This window comes from Solea solea, chromosome 7 (genome assembly GCF_958295425.1).
Source record: "Solea solea chromosome 7, fSolSol10.1, whole genome shotgun sequence".
In the NCBI taxonomy this organism is placed as follows: Eukaryota; Metazoa; Chordata; class Actinopteri; order Pleuronectiformes; family Soleidae; genus Solea; species Solea solea.
The window spans coordinates 17,078,333-17,100,647 of record NC_081140.1 but is presented as its reverse complement, the minus strand read 5'-3'; the positions used below and the strand labels follow the sequence as shown (position 1 = coordinate 17,100,647).

Here is a 22,315-nt window from a genome sequence, read left to right as displayed (position 1 = left end):
CATCATAAAACATAATGAAGTTGCAGATATGCAGATTATATTTTAGTCACACAAGGTCAGCCTGTTGTTAGCCTTTGCTTTTTGCAATTTTCACTTGCTCCTACAATGTCAGTGCAACATGCATTGCAACTTTTTTGGAAAAACAGTCTCTGAAAGTTGGAAAAACTGGGTCTGGGTCAGGTTTAAGTTTATTTGTCAAGTATGTATATGATCTTATTCTTAGTAGCTGTTTGTTCTGCTGTTAGGTTCCGCTGTTGTGTCATCCTGTGGCTTTGATGAAGATGGGATTTAAGCAAAGCCACAGGATGACACAACAGCAGAACCTGTGGCTTTGCTTATGTTATTAGAACTGCAGGTGTACCTTTGGGAGGCGAAAGCATTCTTGCTCCAACAAACAAACAAATAAATGTCAGCCAAAAGATATAATGCAAATTGAATTAATCCCATTATTTCCTCACAATTATTACCATCTCTAACCTATTTATTATTCCCCTTGTTTTCGTATAGTTGCAGTCCTTTGTTTATGACTCTCGCTGCACAAATACATTAATTTTGTTTGTCTCGTTGCAGCTACACACATGCTTTATAGGAAGTCCGTTGAAGCTGTATTTTATTTGTTTGCTTTTTTGCTACTCCAGGGTAAGTCAAGGTCGAAGATAAACCTCCTGTTATTGCTAATATTAAGAATATAATTAGAATTCAGAAATAATACAGGTAATTATTATTTTCGTAATCAATGAATCTGTTGATTATTGTTATTTGGTCCATAAAATCTCAGGAAATATAAAAAAATTGGTGTTTCACAAACCTTCTCAACATAGTTGAATAATCAATTAATTGACTAATTGTTGCAGCCCTAAGTAGTCTAAGGACATTTTATAGTACATGCAAAAGCCTAAATTCTGGGACTCGACTCCCTTGGAGTGACTTGTTTTCAAAACCTTGTGTAGTTCAGCGATGATTGCGCCGCAGTATTATTTTCATCTCTGTTCATCTCTCCATCGTAGCCTGTGCTAGCTTTTCTGTGAGTGAAGAAACAAAAGGAGAATTACAATAGCCAGCATTTTATTTCACAATCCCGAGGCTGTATTCAGAGCTAATACTGAAAAGGCAATGGGAACAACTCTCGCATAGATTTCTTCTACTGTGTGTTTGCACGAGTAGTTAGACAGACACGGAATCATACTGTGTAATGTTCTCGTCATTCTTCTACGATCCAGTCTCTTCAGTAGGAATTCATTGTGCTCACAGTCACAGCGTAATATTGCCACAAGGTTTCTGTCCAGTGTGTTAATGTCATAAGGACTGAAAATATCCTAAATATATTGCACCAGCCAAACCTAGTATTTAAGCTTCTTTTTTTAGTGTAAGGCAGAGAACAATAAACAGACAATAAAATCCACCTTACAAGCAAATAAAAATGTCAAATAAATTTGTGCAGGGGATATTTTGACTTTCAGTGTGAAGGGAGTGAGTTAAAAGAGTAAGACTGCCCAGGACTGAAAGCCTAGGGAATAAATGGAGAGGGAAAGGAAGATCCGGAAAAACATATTTTACCATCTTTGTTGGTTTGAAACACATAGTTGCCACATATAATCTCTAAGCTAGCACATATAGACATTTATAGAAGTATGGAGAGAATTGCCACATGATTTAATTTCTCTAATAGTAGAAGGTGTTTCATGTTACAGCAGCATGAGTAGCGCTTTAATTCCCAGAGACCCTTTTCTGTGTGTCTCTCACACACACACACACACACACACACACACACACATGCACACTGACAGCTGATATGTCTGTTCAGGCATTCATTACACACATGATTTTGTTCTTGCTAACAGTCATGTGTGTATTTCAATAAAGGTTGCCACATCTGAACATAATCACAGGAGAAGCATCCTGGACACAATTGAATGTCAGGTGTGAACATTCCTACATGAGTCTGTCCAGATTTAAATATGACATTGAAGACTGATGTAAGTACTGGATCTGAATGGGGGGTCTTTGTCTAATTTCTCCTGGATACCTTTACCTCCCATGCATTTGACCATTATTTTACATGTTGGACTCACGGATTTGTCTGAGTTGAGCTAATTGCACCGTAAATGCAGTAATCCCCTAAACCTACATCTCCCTAAACCTTAATCTCTAAAACTTGCATTTTTCCTCCTACCCTTTCGGCAAGACCTTTGCCTGGTTTTCCACGGAATATTCTATCAAAAGTACTTGATGTGTTGGCAATCCCATTCAACCCTTCCCCAGAGCCTCCCCTCAGCAGGAAGTGTGTGGAATCATACGGTGCATTGTACTGTAGTGCTGTGATGGGCAAATACACATGTAGGCAGATGAGATTGAAGGAACTTCTGATATTCAGAATGAAAAAATACAAACATTGATGATCTTGTTGACAGTTCTGTGACTGCTTAGATCATCTCTTTCTTTTTTTCCCTTTTACGACCAAGTGCAGATGAACACATGCAGTATAGCAGCCTATGCAATACACATGCATTGTGTGTAATGTACCTGTGCTACATTAAGTGTGTCGCTGTCCCCTTACTTTACTCAAGGTTCCTTGAGCTTTAGGAAAGCACTTTTTCTCCAAATGTCTTCTGATCTTAAAATGATTTTTGACCTGTTCATAACATAAAATAGGGGATTGGAAGTGTAGCTGTTCAGGGACAGAGCCTTTGGTTGATTTAACACAGTATTCTACCTGCAGTTGACATGACTGATATAAAGTGTATTGTGCCCTGACAGCTGATTTGAGAGATATAGCTATATCTTTGCTCATGTTAGTCCTTTAAGTGCTAAAAACAAACTGAGGAAGCCGTTTGGATGAGAGGCAAAATGTCTTCAAGAACAGAAGTCCAGTTGCCTTCACTTTTAGCACTTAAGGGACTCCCATGACCTGGATGAAAGAGGACCTTTACAGACTTTGGTCATGTTGTTCATCAGAACAGAGCATGTTTTCTGCTGAGCATGTAACATTGTGTGTGCTACAGATCCGTCGCCGAGATTCATCCCAGTGTTAAATTGCAAGGAATTCAAGTCAGCAGAAGTATGCACCCAAACTCTTTGAACTTAAACAAACAGTTCTCCACAATAGGTCACACTTGTGTTTGTTCTTCTTCTCTGCCCTGTATTAAACTCTGCAGTAAACCACCACAGTGAGCTGCCATTGTTTGCTGCAGAGAAACTCTGCTTTTGTGAAGGGAAAGATTACCACTTGAGACCTTCTAGATAAACACAGCTCCAAATCCAGAGGCGTCCCACGATACCAACATTGCTGAAATAATTATAGGGGCATTCACAGGACACCTGAACACCTCCTCCTCCTGATGAAGATGACTTTGCAGCTAAATTTGCCCCTCTCCTGACTTTGTGCTCGTATGAAAATAGAGAGTCCCTTTTCAGCCTAGCTGCACTAATCTTCCTGTCAACCATCTCCACAGCTGTACTGTCTGACATTATGAAACTTTGTCCTTCGTCCACCTAACATATCAAACGGGCTCATTATATGTTTATTTTTTTATTTCAGCTTGTCCTGGTCAAAGTTAAGTTGAGTACAATATCTGGCACTGACCTTGTCTCTGACCTTGTCTCTGACCTTGTCTCTGACCTTGTCTCAGCACCTTGGCAGAATCACCTTGACTGAGAACATAAAATACTGAAGAAAGAGCTTACGGGAAACACACACTCCTTCACTGTCTTCACATAAATGACAACCTAACCTTGGCAAAAAAAAAAAAAAGAAGGACTTTTGTGTTTGTTGAGCGTGATACGTCGAAGTCGTAAAATACCGCAGATGACATCATAGTTTAAATATTCACTTTTTGTGGTGTGCAATCAAATCATGTGAAAGACTGTTAGTGTTATGTCCCAGCTCGTTACGGGTCAATGGGAAGCAGCATAAAAACCATGCTGTAAGATGGTTTAAAGAAAGAATTCCTTTTACAAAAGCAGTGAAGCCAATAGTGTACAAAAGCAGGAGGAAAAACAGCAGAAATGGGCAGTGGATGCTGTTCAAACCAAACAAAATACAAATGAAAAAGGACTCTTCAAAAGAAAGAGCTGAACTACATTATCAGTCAATGAAGAAACCTTATCTAAATTAACTCTATTTACTTTGTGGAAGACAATAAACAAATACAGGGTGGAACAGCATCCCTTCAGCTAGTGTTTCTAACTGATTGAACCCAAGCCTACGGTGGAGCTGTGTGAGATAACCTTTTTTTTTTAAAACTAAGGCAAATGAAATGCCTGTGTGGACTGGGAGACTGAATCTTGTAGCCTTCCGTTTGGGAATGGGACGACTGGAGGTTAAGTGGGTGCACCAATCCCTGTCCGGTCCACCTGCAACTCCGCTCACCCAGTCCAATAAAATCACATTACACAGAAGTGTTCCATCTATGGCATCTATGTCTGTATTGAATTAGGACAGAGATTAATAAAGAGACAATCTCAAAATGTCACAGATCATGTGACATTTAAAAAAAAAATAAATAATAATCCACCTCAGTCTGTTGAGGGGAGAGTAAACAAGGACCCGCAGTCATCATTATACATCGGTCATGCTGGCCATTGTATTTGTTCTAATTTAATGGTGGCACACACTTGTATGTCATGGTGTCCTGACCAGTGCTGTAACTCTGATTGTGTGTGGGCTCAAGTAGCAACCAGTCGTGATGATGTCACCCACACGAATCTTAATCTTGATTTGGCCGGAGGCATGTTGACGTTTTGCCAGGCTCCTATTGGACGACAGCAACTGTCAGTCACACTAGGGTCCACACATACTGTATGTGCCCTACTTTATCTCCGGATCGAGACCATTAACTTTCTGTGACATTATTAATCAAGTGGGAAATAGGCTCATTCTCCCACTGAATTCCATTTGAACTTGAGTTCTTTTTGTAACCCAGCAGATATTCTTTTAGTTTATATATATATATATATATATATATATATATATATATATGTATATATATGTATTTACATAGTCTATGCTTTTGGATAGAGGGAGCAATTATCCTGAGCATGGATATATGACAATCCAATCACAGCAGATGATTAAATATTTCCACACCCAGATTATGTTTTTTGTGCAGTTGCTTGAACCTTCTGTTAGGTCTTATCAATCCAAGAGATGTTGTTATTTACTAACTTCATGGAATATTTAAGAACCTTTGTTCCCCCCTCTACTAAAAGCAGGACTTAATACATGGATCCATTACTGTTTGAGCTGTGAGTTTGATAGAATTCATTTCCAAGTCTGAAATCTGTGCTATAGGCCCAGCGTCTTTACTGCACTTAAACTATCCCCATTACCAGGAACATGACATTCCCTTACTAAATGTTCACTGCTGTAGTAAATGTAGAAAAAAAAAAAAAAAAACTCAGACCATCTCTTTCTGATTCACATTCTCTGCACCTGCAGCTTTTTTTTTCCAGTTCTCCCTTCCACCATTAATATTTAAACATTTTGTCCTTTTGGTGTTTTTCAGCATTTTAAACAATTGGGTCCTGGCATGTTTTTAAACAGAGCTCAATTGTAACAGTTGCTGGTTTCTGCTGCTGTGGGCAACCATTTTTTTAACTTCTATCAAACGCCTTCTTGCAGACTGTTTCCCTCTGTTGGTTAACCACTTTTAAAATGGCAAAAAAGCTGCAATGTTTTACCCAGAGAGGACAACAAGTACAAATTACAGTGACAGAAGTCATATGATGACCCATCAGTATTGCCAGAGAGATGTTGCTGAACAGAGGAAATGAGAGACATCAGTGTGAATACAGCAAACACAGCAAAACAAAAAAAGGAGCAGGGACCTTGCAGATTAAACCATGTTTGGGGAGTGTATGTGCTCCATGCTTTTAAATATTTCTGCCTCAGTACATACACCAGGACAATGCACCTAAAGCTTAGAAAGAAGCAGTTTGTGTCCAGCACTGTGACAATGCAAGAGCAAAATAAGAAATTGATGAATAGAGGAAGATGAGGAGGCTGTCTCTCAATCTTCATCAAGTCAAGTCCACACAGCGCACACGTATGCTTCGTAATGAAAGTTACAAGTGACTCGTGTCTTTGTTCTTTTGGCTCCATGCAAATAAAAAAACATATTTCTGTCTCTGAAACAAACAACAAAACACTTGCACAAATAGAGATGTGGTATCATTTTCATTCTCACACTCACATGCATGATATATACAGATAAAGTACATTGTATATAGATGGAGCATTGCTGCAGACGTGTGGCCTGTGTGTGTCTTTCCCTGTGTTGGTTGATGTATTAATGTTGTTCTCTGTATATATTTCAGGTGGCTGTGACAGGGGCACCCCCGGGGCAGGACCCATGAGGAGTCATAGAAGATGCTCACAGTCTGGGCGCTTCTGCTCTTCTTAGCCATGTGGGTGAGAAGCACCTCCGGTGGCCCGCTCTCCTTCAGAATAGGTAACTTGCGAGACTAATGTACAGCTTAGTGAGGATGGAGGAACTTGAATTACCCGCTGGGGTATAGATGATAAAGTTTTGTTGAATGGAATTGAAACTGCTGCCGACGCATGTTGACCTGAGAGCTGGTCCACTTCCCTCCCACAATTTGATTAGATCGCGATAACAGTTATCAGAGCGATGATTTGATTCAATTTGATATCACAATGGCTGTGTTTTCTTCCAAAGAAATCTAGGCAATCTAATATTAAAGCAGCACAATGTAGGATTTCAACCTTCAAATAATGTCCTCCACTATTATTCTGACGGTACATGCACTTACAACAGCCTGAACAGGTCTGCTTTGGTACTATGTAACTTCTGGTTTCAGGTCCATGCAACAAGAAAGAACTACGATAATCATAGCAATAAGTCATGTAAGCCTGGTTGAAAACGCAAGCTATGCAAACTGAAGCACTGTTGTTCTTTTGTCGTTTTTGTCGCACATAAGGAGTCCTGCTTCAGAGTTCACGATATTAACAAGTCAACAGTATCCACAATATACGTGTATTTTACGACAGTTGTCGCAAACACTACTGTTTACCAACTGTAGGGGGAACCTAAGAGCAAATTGTGCTCCATTATGTTACTTAACAAATGACATTGAAGTCCACAAAAACAAAACAATCCGTAGGCAGATGTTGATTTGAGATCTTGGTTTCATGGTTGCAGTTGCAGTACTATGTACTATGTGTTTTTTACCTTAAATCAATTAAATCGTGTAATATATTGTTTCAATCAGTCAAGCAATCCACTTGTACTACTGAGAATAATTTGATTGATTATCAATTGATTGCTCAGATTTGTTTCTGCACTAAAGAATAGAGAGGAAGAAAGCAGATAGAGGGAGACTGTGTGTCGATATACTTCCTCTCTGCAAAGTTAACAATTGTTTCAAGAAAGCGGACCACCAAAAACCTAGAATTTCTTTCTTTGGCCAAAACCTACATCCATTTTTTGTGTTCTGCAGCTCATAACAAACAGGCAAACCCAACTGTTACATGCTGAGTACTCTATTTCATTTGTTAGTTAAATGTCGTCTTTTGAGTGTGACAAAAAGTGTGTTTAAAATGAAATTGTAAATGTAAGCCGCTTTAGAAGTTTATACAAAAGCACAGACACAAAGTCTACCATGAACCACTGAGATATTTGGCTTCATAGAATCGTGGCAGATCAGTGGACCAAGGTTGAGTCTGGGTAGACTTTGCATCTGAGACGACATGGTTCAGAAGTCTCGTAACCTGCCAGAGTCTGCTGGTAACCAATGGGAGTTGTTCTTTCTTGTTATTATTCTCCTACTGTCTGTGAGTCTCTCTTCCTGTCACTAGCTCACCGTCTACCAGAAGTTGACAGATTGTCTTTTCATTCATGCATAGACTTGTGTGTGTGTGTGTGTGTGTACTGTGCACTGTATATACTGGAGTCACAGATGGGAAGTAAAGGTGAAGAACGTGTGACAGAGTCTGTGGCTCACAGTGTGTTCCCATCATCGTCATCCTCTGCAGCTGCCTCTATGTTCATAACATGGTTGTAAACTTTCCAAAACAGCTGAGAGTGAGGCACAAATGATGCAAGTTAAACCTGCTGTGCAAAAGTCTTGTCTATTTAGAGAGTAATTAAAAAAAAAAATGATGCTCTCCAGCAGAAAAAAAAAAACCCACACCAAAGGTAATCCATGTTTGTTCTCACATTCACTTTATTTTTAAGACTAAAATCCTATGTTTAAATGCTGGTTATTTTATAATTGTGCATCATCAGAGACTTTTTGTTGCTCTGTTATAGTCATAGTTTCAAAAGTGTCCAATCCCTGTCTGATCGTTGTAAGGCTATTACCAAAAGCCAAACAGTGCATCTACAGATGGAGCAGAAGTGCAGTTTAAAACTACTCAAAAGTGGAAACAATGGTGGGTTAATTTGTCAGTATGATAACAGTTCATTCAGTATGTTATGGAAAAATATCTTCCGGTAATGATGAAAGAAAAAAAAAACGTTATGTAAAAGCACCAGTTTTACAAGCTCATGAATACATATTGAAACTTTAACGCAGCCTCCTTCAGATTTTTCCCTGACAAAACTGAATCATTTCAAACTGTCATCTTTGAAAGGTATCAGCATTTCTTATTTTTCTAAGACATTTTTTTTTTTTTTTATCACTCACTTTTCCCTCCCGTCTGTTAGAGGTCTGCCACAGAACATATACTTTTAGAGTTTGGTGGCCTGCACTTTGATGCCCCAACAATCCTCCACATTTTCAGAACAACACCACTTTGGTGCTTTCTGTATCGATGTGGCCACAAATGCAGCTCTATATTTTATTTTATTTTTGTGAACATTGTTGGATAAATGTCTCTGTTCCCGCTCCCCTTCACCTGTTTGTACAAAAACAGCACACCACTCAGTCATGTTGGATGGTTGATGGATAGTTATGTGCTTGGCCTGTGTTTCCTGTCTTTTCTTCTAATGTCATTAGAGCACAGCACAGATCTCGTCAGCAGAATATGCATGTTTGTTTCTGTGTATTCATGCACAGATATGCATAGATATACACACTAACACATTTCAAAGAACACTGAGGCATGCAAACAAGCACATACCCCCCCCCCACCAAACACGACAAACTCCCTGCCATTTGCACTCTAGGAGATGGTATTTAACATGGCTGTCCCTCGAGCCGTGGCTGGCTGGCATAATGTCACTGTCTGGCCACTGTTTGGATGATGATCGGGGCCAAAAACAACCTCTCAGCCGAACCACATTCCCCACCAGGACAAGCCTGCAGCCACCATCAGTGTCAGTGTAGGTGACTGAGGGACCTATGTACATATGGATGGGGTTATGATCAGATTATGATGCTAATTCTAACATAATCAACTTTCTGGGAGTAAAAGTTAATGTGACTGGCATTGAAAACAGTGAACACATCGTTGGGTTTGTGAATGATGAATTTTGTCAACATTGACTTCACAAAATGTAAATAAGTGAATTTGCTTTGCAGTTTTGCTTCTTTTTTTTAAAGTGAGGCTGTTGTAGAAACACATAAGATGTTCAATAAAATGTATTGGATGAAATTAATTCACACAGTGCTATCAAGTAAGATGCGTATAAGACCTATTTCAGATTTGAGATCACAGTTTATACATAAATTATATAAAACAGAATAGATACTGCATAATATTCCCACGGAAAGCCTTTGCTCACCATATGGTGAAATGTGTTGCTGTGGGTGGTATTCCCTCATTAATTAAGAGTGTTTTCAACAGGCCACAGTCTATGCTAACTTGGATAAAGCATCTTCCAAATGTGCATAGTCACTGCTGATGTCTTGTTTTGATTTAATGCGGGATTTGATCCAGGGAAACCACACAATCTTTCGCGTTGACTTTATGAACATGACCAAGCTTGTGTTACGCTGCAGAGCCCTCACTTTTCAGTCAATAAAGGCCTCGTGCACACAGTTCAGTACAATATACAGAAGCCATTTTTGATTTTCTCACTGACACAGAAAAGATGTTGCAGACAAGCTTTCATGTCAGGTTCTCTCCCCCTCAGAGCATTTCCCTCTATATCCTACTACTAAATGATGCTGTCTGCATTTGACGGGTGTTGTTTCAGTCAGATGTCCTTAAGCTCACCTTTAATGTGCTGCGTGTGATACTGAAAGAGCAAACTTTGGATTTAGCTTTTCCACCGTACAGTATGTGATCCCCCTTTTTAACCAGGGAGTAAGGATTAATATTGATTGTCATGGAGAACTGCACACAGTATCATTCAGATCGTTCATTATGCTGCAAATGTATGAGAGGAGAGAAGGTTGTGTGGGTCATTTTCTTGCAGCCCATGGGAGAAACATGATTTAGTATAAATATACTGGCTTGGTGCTCATTTTAAGATTAGATATTTACCGTCACTAAGTCATTATTTATCTTATTAGATCTGCAGGGATAAGTCAAGGGCTGGGCTGTCTATGGTTGTTGGTTTTATTTGTGCACATGATAGTCTGAGGAATCCACACATTATTGCACAGCCCTTTTAGTGCTCATCGAAGAGGTTGGAGGTGAAGTCCTGGGTCTGCCCTGTGGTCCCCTCACAGTGATACACCTCCTTTCAGATAGATTCCTAAAAGTCACCCACTGTCTTCTGTCAGTGTGGAAAAACAATACTATGATCATTTCACACAGTACATCTGTTATACTGATGCTCTTTTTTTTTTCCCCAAACCAAGTACACTTAGTAAAGAGCTATTTGTTTTGACAGCTTAGTTTCTTGAATTCCCTCTGAAACAATGATACAGAAGAATGTTATGCTATACCGTACCTTACTTAACATGTATCGAGCAACCTGAGCCCTTCGGTGTTGTCGTTGTTTTTTGTTTGTTTGTGTTACTGTTTGAATTAATGTCAAATGTCAAAACTGTTTTTTTTTGTGTTTTAGTCTGAATTCAATGTTAATTCAGATGAACTGGCATTTAAACATAGGCAAATATGCCAGAACTATCAGATATTAGCAGGTGTACCAATACTACGAGTTTGGTGTTCATTACCCAACAATACTACCATTCATTTCTTTTATTCTCAATGTGTGGCATGTATCTAATTGTCATCATTGTAAAGAAATGGTGTATTTATGGTAGTAATATAGTTTGAAGCTTGTGGATCATTTTCAGCAACTTTTTTTTTATTTATTCTGACGCTACATCACCATATGGTTGTTTCTGAAGTTGTTAAACACACTATAAAGTTGGCAGTTTTGAAAGAACAGCTGGGTTGTTTTATTGTCAGCGTGTCAACAAATGATGCTGCTGCTGCAGCATCTGTAAAATAACTTGTTAATTAACAATTACATTTATGCATTAGTTTTGGAAGGTCAAGTAAGCGATCAAAAAACAATTAACTGAATTATGCAAATATTCACTTTGGAGCATCGTCAAGACAACACCTCACAATATAACTTGTTATATTATAACGAAGTTTTCCATGTGAAAACATGACAGAGGATTCTCAGTAGGCTAAAATCAATTGGCTCCACTTTTCCACAGTTGAGACTGTGCCGATAATGCCATCTTTACCAGGCCTCCCACGACCGGCATCACTGGAGAAGTTAGTTGAATTTGTAGTGAAATAAATGTAGGAAAGGCAAAACCCCCGGAGCATGATGCACTGATTTCCACTGGAAAGTAAATACAGCAGAACTGCACGGGTCTGAGGAAGAGTAACGCAAAGTTGGGCAGTAATATTTGACTAAAACGACAAAACAGATACACCCGCGCTTTTAATGCTCCTTCAAAAGCTACACCTGCCACATGCGTCAGGTTTGTGTGTCTCCGAGTCCGAGCCTTTTTATTATTTTATTCTTGTGTACCTCTTAATGCTGCTGTAACAGAACCATTTCCCAGTCTGGGATCAATACAATCATAAATTGTATATGCCAATCCTCTTGGATGCCATCCATCCAAGAGGATTGGCATATACAGTTTATAAATGTTCCCATGGAAAATGCTGTGTCCGATTTGTGTACTAACCTACTATATAATAGCTATAGTACACTTAAGCCAGTTTAGAGTTGTATGCTCATCAACCACCTCTTTCACACACATGCAGTGCAAGTCATTTCCTGCTCTGAGACTGAGGACTGGAGGCGCTGGACAGACACCCTGTGCTGCAAAATAATAATGTGAAAACATGCCAAAGGACACTGTGCTGTCGCTAATGTATGTGTGTGTGTGTGTGTGTGTGTGTGTGTGTGTGTGCACATGAAGGATGAAGGACATATAGGTTGGATTTGTGAAATTGGACCCCACAGGTAGAGTCTAATGGCATAATTAACCCTGCTGAACAAATACCCAGAAGTCATGGGGCACCACATTGTTAATTCCCTCAACTCAGCCCCAGCTAGGCTTGCAGTGACTTATTTAGACTCGCTGCTAAAAAACCACCATGAGTGAATCATCGTGCCCTTGCCTCCAGTCAGGTTTATGTTGCCTTTTCTGACTTGGTATCTAAAAACTCATTTAACTCACTGTTGCTGGAAGAGCAGAGAAATTGCATGTTGGGGTGAGCAGAGTAAACAGCTTTGAGGGAACTGTCTCGTGTTGTTAGGAAATATCATTTGAACTGGAGCCTTGGTTCCTCTGTAGTGAACGTTTCTTATGAATGGAGGCGAAGGCAAAGGCTGGCGTTGATCTGAAGAGCCACGCGATGGAGACTGCACGATTAATCTCCATAATTTTAATTACTCATCCATGCGCTTGTGTAAGTCATCGGGTTAATGACTATCAGACATGTGTACTCACAGACCTGAAGCTACAGGACACGTCTGAGTTAACCCTCTTTTTAGGGTGACCACCTGTTACGCGATCCTACTGCCCAGTCCTCTCTGTTTCATTCACACGCCAGCGACAGTAATGAGGTCACATCAGAGTGACGAGGAAGCTTAATCACAGAACGATATGTTTGTGCCTGCAGGCAACCATGCTCCTTCTTACAAGTTACCTAATTTGAAAATGTGTCTTTGGTGTTTTGGGGGTAAAATTAGTGGAATTGAGGCCAAGTTCATGGGGAGACAAAGCTCAACCCGAGGCGCTGACTGAACAGGGCAGAGTTTATGATTAATCTCCAAGGTTTTAATTAGCAGGGCAGGTGCTGGGACCACTCATTTAGTTAATGGCAGGGATGGCAGATAGTACTGATGTTACGCAATTATGCACACTACTTTGCTTCGGAGCGCACCACATGCATTATTCAGTAAGTCTCGGTGCACAGGCATGTGGAACGCATGTTCCTGTTTTCAATCACATCCCTCAACACACAGAGAAACACACTCTCTCTTGCATTAATGCATCCCCACTGAGCTTTCGCACAAACATGAAAACATTGATACTTAATAATAAGCTGCAGGTGATGTTCACAGTTTGTGTAATTGAGCTTTTCCACACGCTTTTATGGAAGGCAAGAGCTCAGTTAGTATGAAATCGTTTGAGAACATGAACGTTATTACTCTACGCTTTACCGTCACTTGTGGGTACAGAGCGAATGTCAGTGGCAGGACACTGAACTGCAGCAGCAATTCACAGTTCAATAGAAGATCATCATGAGCTACTGTACCTACCTATATAAGTGAGTTTCTGGCGTTTTTCAGTGGTAAATACCTGTTGCCAGTTGCTTTCTGTAGGGAAATGCATATAGCTTTGTGCGTGTGCATGTGTGTTCCTCCCATATCTGCACATCAGGACACTGGTTGTCCCAGTGAAGGACATTCGTTTCCTCTTAGATCTTCTGCACAGTTTTTGTGCAGCAGATCTTGACTCTCCTCATCCATTTAAGTCAGCGCGTAGAGTAGTCAAAAAAATTACTCAAGTAAAAGTACTGTTACTTTAAGATAATAATTAGTCAAGTAGAAGTAAAAGTACTCATTTAAATAATTACTCAAGTAAGAGTAAAAAAGTATGCAGTGAAATGACTACTCAAGTACTCAAGAGTACAAGTACAGAGTTTCTCCGGATTTATCTTTGAAATATTCAGAGCAACACAAATGGTACAAAATAGACACAAACAATATAAAACAGCAATGTTCAAATTAAGATATATTATAAATAACATTTTAAATAGAACAATAAATACGGTCTTTGTAATAAAATAAATAACCTTTGAACTAAAACAATAATACATTAATTCTTTGGGAAATTAAATACATCACCCTTTAACTAAAAGTACAATAAATTAGCATTATCCAATTCAGATACATCGGCACGGTAAAAGTATAAGAGCTGAAACCAGAGACCAGAGCCTCGGTGTCGGACACAGTAAGGAGCAGAAATATGCGGCTAACAGCTGGTGCCGCAGCACGGAAACACATGACAACACTTGTCATGTGACTTAACTGGCTGCATTTTATTGGCAAGATTTTGTCAGCCATAGCCAACAGGGAGAGAAATAGATCACGCATGTAATAATAAAAAAAAAGATATTAAAAAATAAAGTAACGACAGCCACTTAGCCAAATGGATCGGCGTAAAAGAACCGTTTTTTTTCTTCAAATATATACTCAAGTAAAAGTAAAAGTATGTTGCAATAAAACTACTCCTAAAATTACAATTTATCCAAAAAGTTACTCAAGTATTTGTAAGTATTTGTAACAGAGTAAATGTAGCGCATTACTACCCACCTCTGGTTATGACTGAGGTCAACCAAACCCGGTGCTAACCATATTACACCTGTAGCACATGTGCAACGCTGTTGTGCCAAACAGTGTCTAAACATGTGTTGCCATATTGTGACAGCCGTACAGGCTCCACGAGAGTATGCCAATGCTTTTAGTTGTACTTTGATTCGTGATGAAGGTGTATCTGTAAATGCTGTAAATGTACTGCATTTTGTCCTGTGGAGAGCTATTATCTCTTGAGAGCTAGTATACAAACAGCCTTTGATGACTTGGTTTAGAGAACAACATTATAAGTACAGAGGAATGCACATTCTGGCTCATGCATTCACAGTAATAAGCGTTCCCAGGCACAGGTGTGTGCTCTCTGTCTCAGTAAATCTCCTGTTGTTACTGGAAATGTAGAACCTCGTCTCTTCGTCATTATGTGTCATCTGCATATAAATGAGACGATAGACCCAACGGTTTCAATGGAGGAATGAGAGACAGCTTCTTCGTATGTCGTCTTGTACATAAACAGTTTTAAAACTCTGCGTGCAGTGTGGTGATGTGTAATTGCAGCAGTTAACCAGATTTGATTGATGAATCATTTCAAATGTTTTCCCCGCATAAAACGTCAGCATAAAAAAGCTTTGTCTTGGCCGCCCACAGTATTAGTGTGTTTGTTCCCTTTCATTTATGCAGTTCCACCAAAACAGGGATGAATGCTTTAATACTGCAGGAAGATTCGGGTGGTGAGACAGGATGGCAGGGTGACCCCGTGTGATTTCTATAATACGTTTAAACAGAAGCGTCAGAATTTCTCAGATTTGCATCATCACGGCATGTCATTCTTTAGAGTTGGTGGGTTTTGAAGGTTCCTTGAACTGGCAGGTGTACAGAATGTGCATAAGCACTCGCAATCACACGCACACACAGCCACGTCTTTTTTCCATTGCTATGGGTTTGAGACGATCACAAATAGCTGCCATTACAGGGCGCTCTCCCTGTCCAGTTCGCTCCAGATAAGAAGCCTCATTCTATTTCGCTCTCTCACTCACTCACACAGACAGACACAAACACACTTTCATTTGGACATATTGTCCTTGCAGTATAAGAGAGAAGCAAGTCTGTCTTAATGGCAGAGAAGCATGCATGGCTCTATAGCTCAGATTGATGCCACCTATTCTGAAACTAATAGGTGTGGGCTTGGTTCATCGCATACAGTTGGTATGGCAGTTGGTCAATTACGAAAACACTAGCCTTAGATACATCCTGGTACTATGGCCAGGAAGTTCATTTATCTCTCCTGGCAGTTGAGAGTTTTCTTGTCTCATAGTCTCTAAGGTCAGTGAGACTTTGTGGATTGAAATGTGTTTCCTTTCTTTGTTTCTCCTTGTTTTCTCATTTATTTCATTCTCCCAGTTTGGATTAGTTCCTCTTGCTCTGCAGGGCTGGTCACCGCTGACCTGCAGAGGATAAAAACAGTCATGTGTCTCCTCAGGCACTTGCAGCATTTCATCTGATCTTCATAACAGTTAGATCTTTCTCCTTGCTTCCAAGCCCCCACCCCACTGTCACATGGACTGACCACATTGTAGAATTCCAAACCAGTGCAAGAACAGCGTCATAATCCTCCTGTGGGTCCAGTGCTGGCTGTGTTGTAATGAACTGGATTTTTACTTTGGTTGGTAAGTCTTCCTTTATATTTGAGAAATGCTGGGTGCATTAAAGTATTCAAATACCATGATTACATTTTTTTTACAATAGCTTCAGGCTATGAAGGGCTTTCGAAATGGATGTAGGCCCAACAACACAACAACATAAAATAGCAAAAGTGTCCTGAGTAATCTTATTTAATGGATTAGTGATGTTGAAAAGGAAGCATAGCTAACCACTCAGAATCCCGCACCCTTTGGCAAATTTCTACATCTAAAAGATGTCATGGTTGGTATGTTTGCTGTTAAAATAATTTAATTTATTGTAACTATATTATTTACTGTAGAATGATCTTAAAAGAACATTTTTAAAACAGTAGCCGCTGGTTTGAACATTTCTAAAAGGGTGTTCTAAGTAGGTTATAGCTGTACACCTCACAGTGTTGATGGTCCAGCCTTCCATAGAACCAGGTGGTGAATTTGCACACTGATTTGATGGCGGTGCCCCGGTGTCCAATGTCTCTCTTTGCTCATCCATCCATTTTATACCTGCATGAGCAAATTATCCATGTGCAGTCAACACACATGCACATATGGCCACCCCTCTCCCGCACTCCTCCCATGACGCCCCATTTTGCCAGTCCCTCTCCATTATGCCACAGCTTTCATCATGATTCACAGTGAAGAGTTTGACAAGTCTTCAGAGCCACCATCTCCAGCTGTTGCCAGGCCCTCTGCCGTTACACTCACTTGGCACAGCCGTTGGCAGATGCCACCTGTGCCTTGAGCGTAACCTCTGGCAGCACAGACGCCTGGTGTGTACATGTTTGCTCCTCCACTTACCTGCGGCTGTGTATTAACACACACCTGCACATGTGTGTCCATCCTCTTATCAGTGTGTACTCCTGTGGCAGTGCCTGCTGTTTGATTTGAAATCCACTGCCATGTGTTAATGGTTAATTTACTAGGCCCTTCTCCAGAAGGCCAGATATGGCTGCTTGCCTAATGACTAGCTAACCCTGGGAGGGACTTGCAGTTTGCTTCAGGTAGGCTACACACTAGATATTCAATTCATGATGTTTTTCACATAGTGGTATCACTGTTTCGTGTTATACTGCAATACAAAGTACATAAGAAAATGTCAACTTGGAAATAGACTGCAAAAGTAAAATGACTGGATATTCATTAAGTCCAATTTAAAAATTAATTTTAGTAATAATTGTTTAAAATTAGAGTTGAAGCTTGGAAGAAAACGAAACAAAGATAAAAGTTGGTTATTCTTAAAATTAAAATAAAAGAAAACATATTAAGGGCATAACTACAGTTTTATATTAGGAAGTGATATTTTTTTCATGCCTGAGATATGAACAGTAGATAAACATAGACAGATTAAAACTGTTTTTATACACATATTCTTTTCTTCAAACCTTTAGAACGAGATGAGAGATTTAATTTACAAGAAAAAAGGTGATATAACATAAGTTACCTTGGTGTTTAACTCACAATGACATAAAATGGAAAAAATATGATGTAAGTTACATTATGAAAACATCCACTCGGTACGGTATAATACTGATATATAATAATGTATAATATTTTAAATGGGCCATTGCAAAGCACTTGGACTCCTACATAATCGACTTGTTGTATATCTAATGACGAGATAAGTGCAGGTGTATGGAGAGGACGTGAAATAGAAGCAGAGAATAACAAGTTGTGCAGAAATGACAAATTTAATTGCGTGACTATGTTGATGAGGTAAGCACAGGGACAGTTAAACTTGCAAACATTCAGCTGGGACTCTGGGGCAATGTAGCAGTCTATTAACTGCGCACAGACAGATAGACTATTTTTTCACTGTGCGGCCAACTGTGTTATTAGTTGGCCTTGCACTGAATCAATTGGAGAGTCTTCAGGTGTCACAGTGTGTGTGTGTGTGTGTGTGTGTGTGTAAGCATGTGTGTTTGAGTCGCTTTTCTTCTTCTCTCTTTCACCTCTCATGTCTCCATCACCAGCTCCCTGACTGAGCAAGGTCAGCAGATGTTTGGCCCGCTTGTATTTCTCCTATCTCCTCACCTCCCATTATGCAGAATACAATCATGTAGGGAAGCACCATGGATTACTGTCCACTCCCGCTCACCTGTGTCCTGTCCTGTCCTGTCCTGTCCCCTGATTCCTCATCTTATCAGCAGCATGCAGACTTCAGCAGGGACTCCCATGTGGATACGCCATCCTGTTACAACCCCAATGACAGAAGCTTATTGTCCCTGTTACTTCTTTCTCACATACACTGGAGCACAGATCCACCCACCAGTGCAGGGTGTTTGCCGCATCAGGCTTAAACACACAGTGTTTACCCTGGTAGCTCCCTTAGGGTTTACCAGTTACATTGTTAATCCTCCTATTCGGTTCACGAGGGAAACCTCAAAAGTGAACATTTGAACAATAACCTCCCACACCTCTTGAACATTCAGGGCCTCATTTTTGGAGCCATGCGTCTGAAGGTGTGTGTGTGTGAACAATGAAGTGGTGCGCCGGTGGTGTTAGGCTGCCCTCGGGGCCTTAACTAGCCGTCTTATACCCATACACCATGTGGGTTTAATGAGGCTGAAGTGACCCCCAGTTGACCCACTAGACAGTAGAAACGGTAAGGAGAAGTTACCGTGGGTTACAGTGCTGTAGAAGGAGAAGGTTCAAATTCCCTTGAGGTAAAGTAATGGCTGCAAGAGGTTGATGGCACACATACAAGCAGGCACATTACACTGTACTTGTCATTGGGTCCATGACTGTTGTCCCTTGTGCTTTATTAGTCAAGGCTACAAGAACTTTAGGTGCTCTAAGATACACCCTGCCCCTTCTTAACACCCCAACATTCACACATGACTTTGTATGCTCTGCCACCCTCTGGACACATTTCCAAAACTTTACTTTTCCACACATCTTTGTGCTCCTTTCCATCGTATTATTGTTGTATTCTTTTCAGAAATGCCTTAAGTCCCCTGAGGAGAGCCGAGTTAACCTGGAGGCCAGTTTGAGTCTCGCACACCCTCTATTTACTGCTGAGATAAATACAGTCTCACCAGCATCTGTCTCTCAGTCCTTGTTGTATCTATTCTGATATGACCATAGATCATCAAAACCACCCACATTTTCTCCTAGTTGTATTTTTATTCAGCCTTTCTTTGTCTGTTATTATGACTCCATGAAAATAAGCATTGCAGAATATTGAAGACTGCTTGAGACTGCTCCTTGCAGATCCTTAATTTAAATGTAAATGGCAAAAGAGATCAAGGTAAAGGATGATTCTGTTAAAGAGCTTAAGGAGCTTTGATTCAGTCTCTTCTAGTAATGTGTACTCACAGAGTCCACAACTCTACCCTTGACCTTGCCTGATCTGTTGAAATGATGATAAAAAATAGATACTTTATGTGCCGTGGCCATCACTCATCATGAGACCACATGACCACATGAGGCAGAGGGAGAGTGAGTAATGAGTATTCTGTTCATGTGGTGAATTACACTCTAATATAACCCTAAAATGATGGGATGGGCATTGCTCCCCCTCAGTTGCTCTCAGCACATTGGAGTGGCTGAAAGTCTGATCGTTTCTCAAGAATGTCATATCAAAGACTGCCACAGACACAAGAAGCAGTTGTGTGGCAATAATGAATAGCAAAGGAAGGGCCCAGTGTTACCATCCCCCTTTCTCTTCCTTTCTGCTCTGAGGTTGTGTGTGGCTGTATGCAGCAGGTTTGCTCAAACCATGGTTGGTATGGAGTCAACCCAGAGCTGTGTATACGTTGTTTTCCCGCTTATGTTATGTGTCAGCCAATGGGCACATTGTTGTTTTCAAATCTGTTTCAAACTATAGCTGAGCACCAGGATATTAACTTTGCAGCCCGGTTTGTAGTTGTGAAATGTGAAATGTGACCTATATATATGATTAGTAAACTAAATAATCCAACAAATCCAAAAATGACAATGAAAAAATAATGTCAATAAAATGGAATTTCAAAATGGAATGTCAATAGTGTGTCATATAAAAACAAGACTAGACTGTACTGAATGAAATCAAATCTCTACCCAAATCTGTCAACATTTTTATTGACTAAAAAATCTCTGACAAAATAATATAATTGAAATTGTCTTTCTTTGAAAGTCTCTGCTACACATTACGGTTCCTATGCTCTACATGCTACAACCATGAATGCATTGATACCGGGCACATGTGAGTGCATTGTATTGTCAGGGCTAAATTTCTGCAGCGACAAAGAAACGCTCAGAAAAACAGGGGTAACGTAACTTTAAGAAGTTGAAAAATGTTACTTGTTAATGTTAAGGTATAAACCTCGAAAAGTATCATCAAGTCAGCTACAATGGCTAATCCATAACTTCCGACAACCCTGCATGCTATCACTGTTAAAAATCAGTAAAAAATAATGTACACACTTGTACATTATTTACTGTAAGAGTCTGCTTGGCTTGCTCTATGAGCAAAGAGGTTCCAAATGTTTTTCATTTCAGGTTTATTTAAATGCTACTCTGGACCCTATTAAAAAAACTCATTTTATAAGAACAGCTCTACCTCACAGGCCTACAAATTAACAGCATTAAAATAACAATTTACTGGCTTCATCCTGACTTATCATGAGCCTTAGTGAGGGCTCTTAACACAACTTTCATTTTCATTGGAAATTGTTTCTTTATTAGGGTTAATGAGTCACAGTGTGATGGCATTGGATTTACTAAAATGATAGTCAATTTTGTTTGTATTGTATGTTGTTGTAAGCACAACACATACAATGTGACTCTTAACAAAGTAAAGCTGGGTGGTTAATGCTCATTCTTGGTCTGGACAAAATATCGACATCATTGTCCATACTGTGAACTAACAAATAAAAAGGGTTATTAGTTCAGACTTTTTAATCTCAGGACTAAGACATCTTCTAAAAGTCGCTGAAGAAATTAATGGTTTTCTGTCGACCAACTAATCAATTGATCGTCTTAACTGCTACAGCTTTAAATGAATCATTTTTGACAGGACTGTCTGATAGACAGTATGTCCATCAGACCTTTATAAACAAACGTGTGCCTGTTAAATGGCCATATCAAAATGCCAAAGTCTCTTCTCAGCCTGCACGGGGCTGTTTATGGTCAGGAGACTGTTTGCATTTCTCTGTGGTTGCATCAGTTGTGAAATGTAATTACACCGCAAACCACCATAGGTCAAAATGTTGTATTGTAGATGACAGTCATCTTTCCCAAAAGGTAGCAAATGTTTAGTCCTGTTTCCTCACAGTGTTTTGTGTTTGTTTGTTTATGAGAAAACAAAATCCTTCTTTATTCTGTCATCATTATTGCTCTCCTCGCTTTCCTCTTTCTTAACCTTTCCCCTTTTTCCTCTCAATGAACTGGTCCCTGTTGACCTTCCAGACAATAACATGCCCGTGGCTCTATCTGTAGGCAAAGCCTGTACAGGCAGATATGCTGACTGACAGGTAATGACACCCACCGTGAGCTGGAATCCCCCTAAGATTCACTGTCTGCGTGCCTGCCAGGCTGCCTGTCTGCCGATCTCTCATCCCTTGGGTGCTGAAGTTTATACAAGTGTCACATCAATGCCGTTTTTATCATAATAACCATCTTCCTCCTCTTCATCATCTTCATTATCACCATTACCAGCATCATCGACATCATCTAGACATTGCACCACCAACAGTGCGTCAGGCATCTCATGGTCTGTCTGTCACAATCTGTTGGTCTGTTGCTCGTCACCAGTCCCCATGGTTTTACTTCTGTCTCCCTGTCTTCCTGTGTGTAATTCTCCCTTTACATCTCTTGTCCTCCTCCTCACCATTCATGTGTATTCTATTTGTACTGAAAGATTGGGAGAAGATGGACTTTTGCCATTCATTTCAAGCTTTCTACCTCCCTCTCTTTTATATGAGATGGAAAGCTCCATCGTGCTGACCACTGGCTGCTGGCAGGAGGACTAAAGATGTGTTGATGGCTTAAAGGAGAGTGCAAGTGAGAGAG

At 40.0% G+C, this 22,315-nt stretch overlaps 1 protein-coding gene across 2 annotated transcripts in view; it reads left to right on the top strand.

Annotated features, from left to right (window-relative positions):
* grik4 (glutamate receptor, ionotropic, kainate 4) overlaps window positions 1-22,315 on the top strand; it is a 184,762-nt gene that overhangs the window by 44,681 nt on the left and 117,766 nt on the right. For both annotated transcript variants that reach the window (XM_058634603.1, XM_058634602.1), the window contains exon 2: window positions 6,316-6,449. In XM_058634603.1, the coding sequence (XP_058490586.1) occupies window positions 6,368-6,449 (82 nt within the window). In that variant the 5' untranslated portion in view covers window positions 6,316-6,367. The remainder of the gene's footprint in view (window positions 1-6,315; window positions 6,450-22,315) is intronic.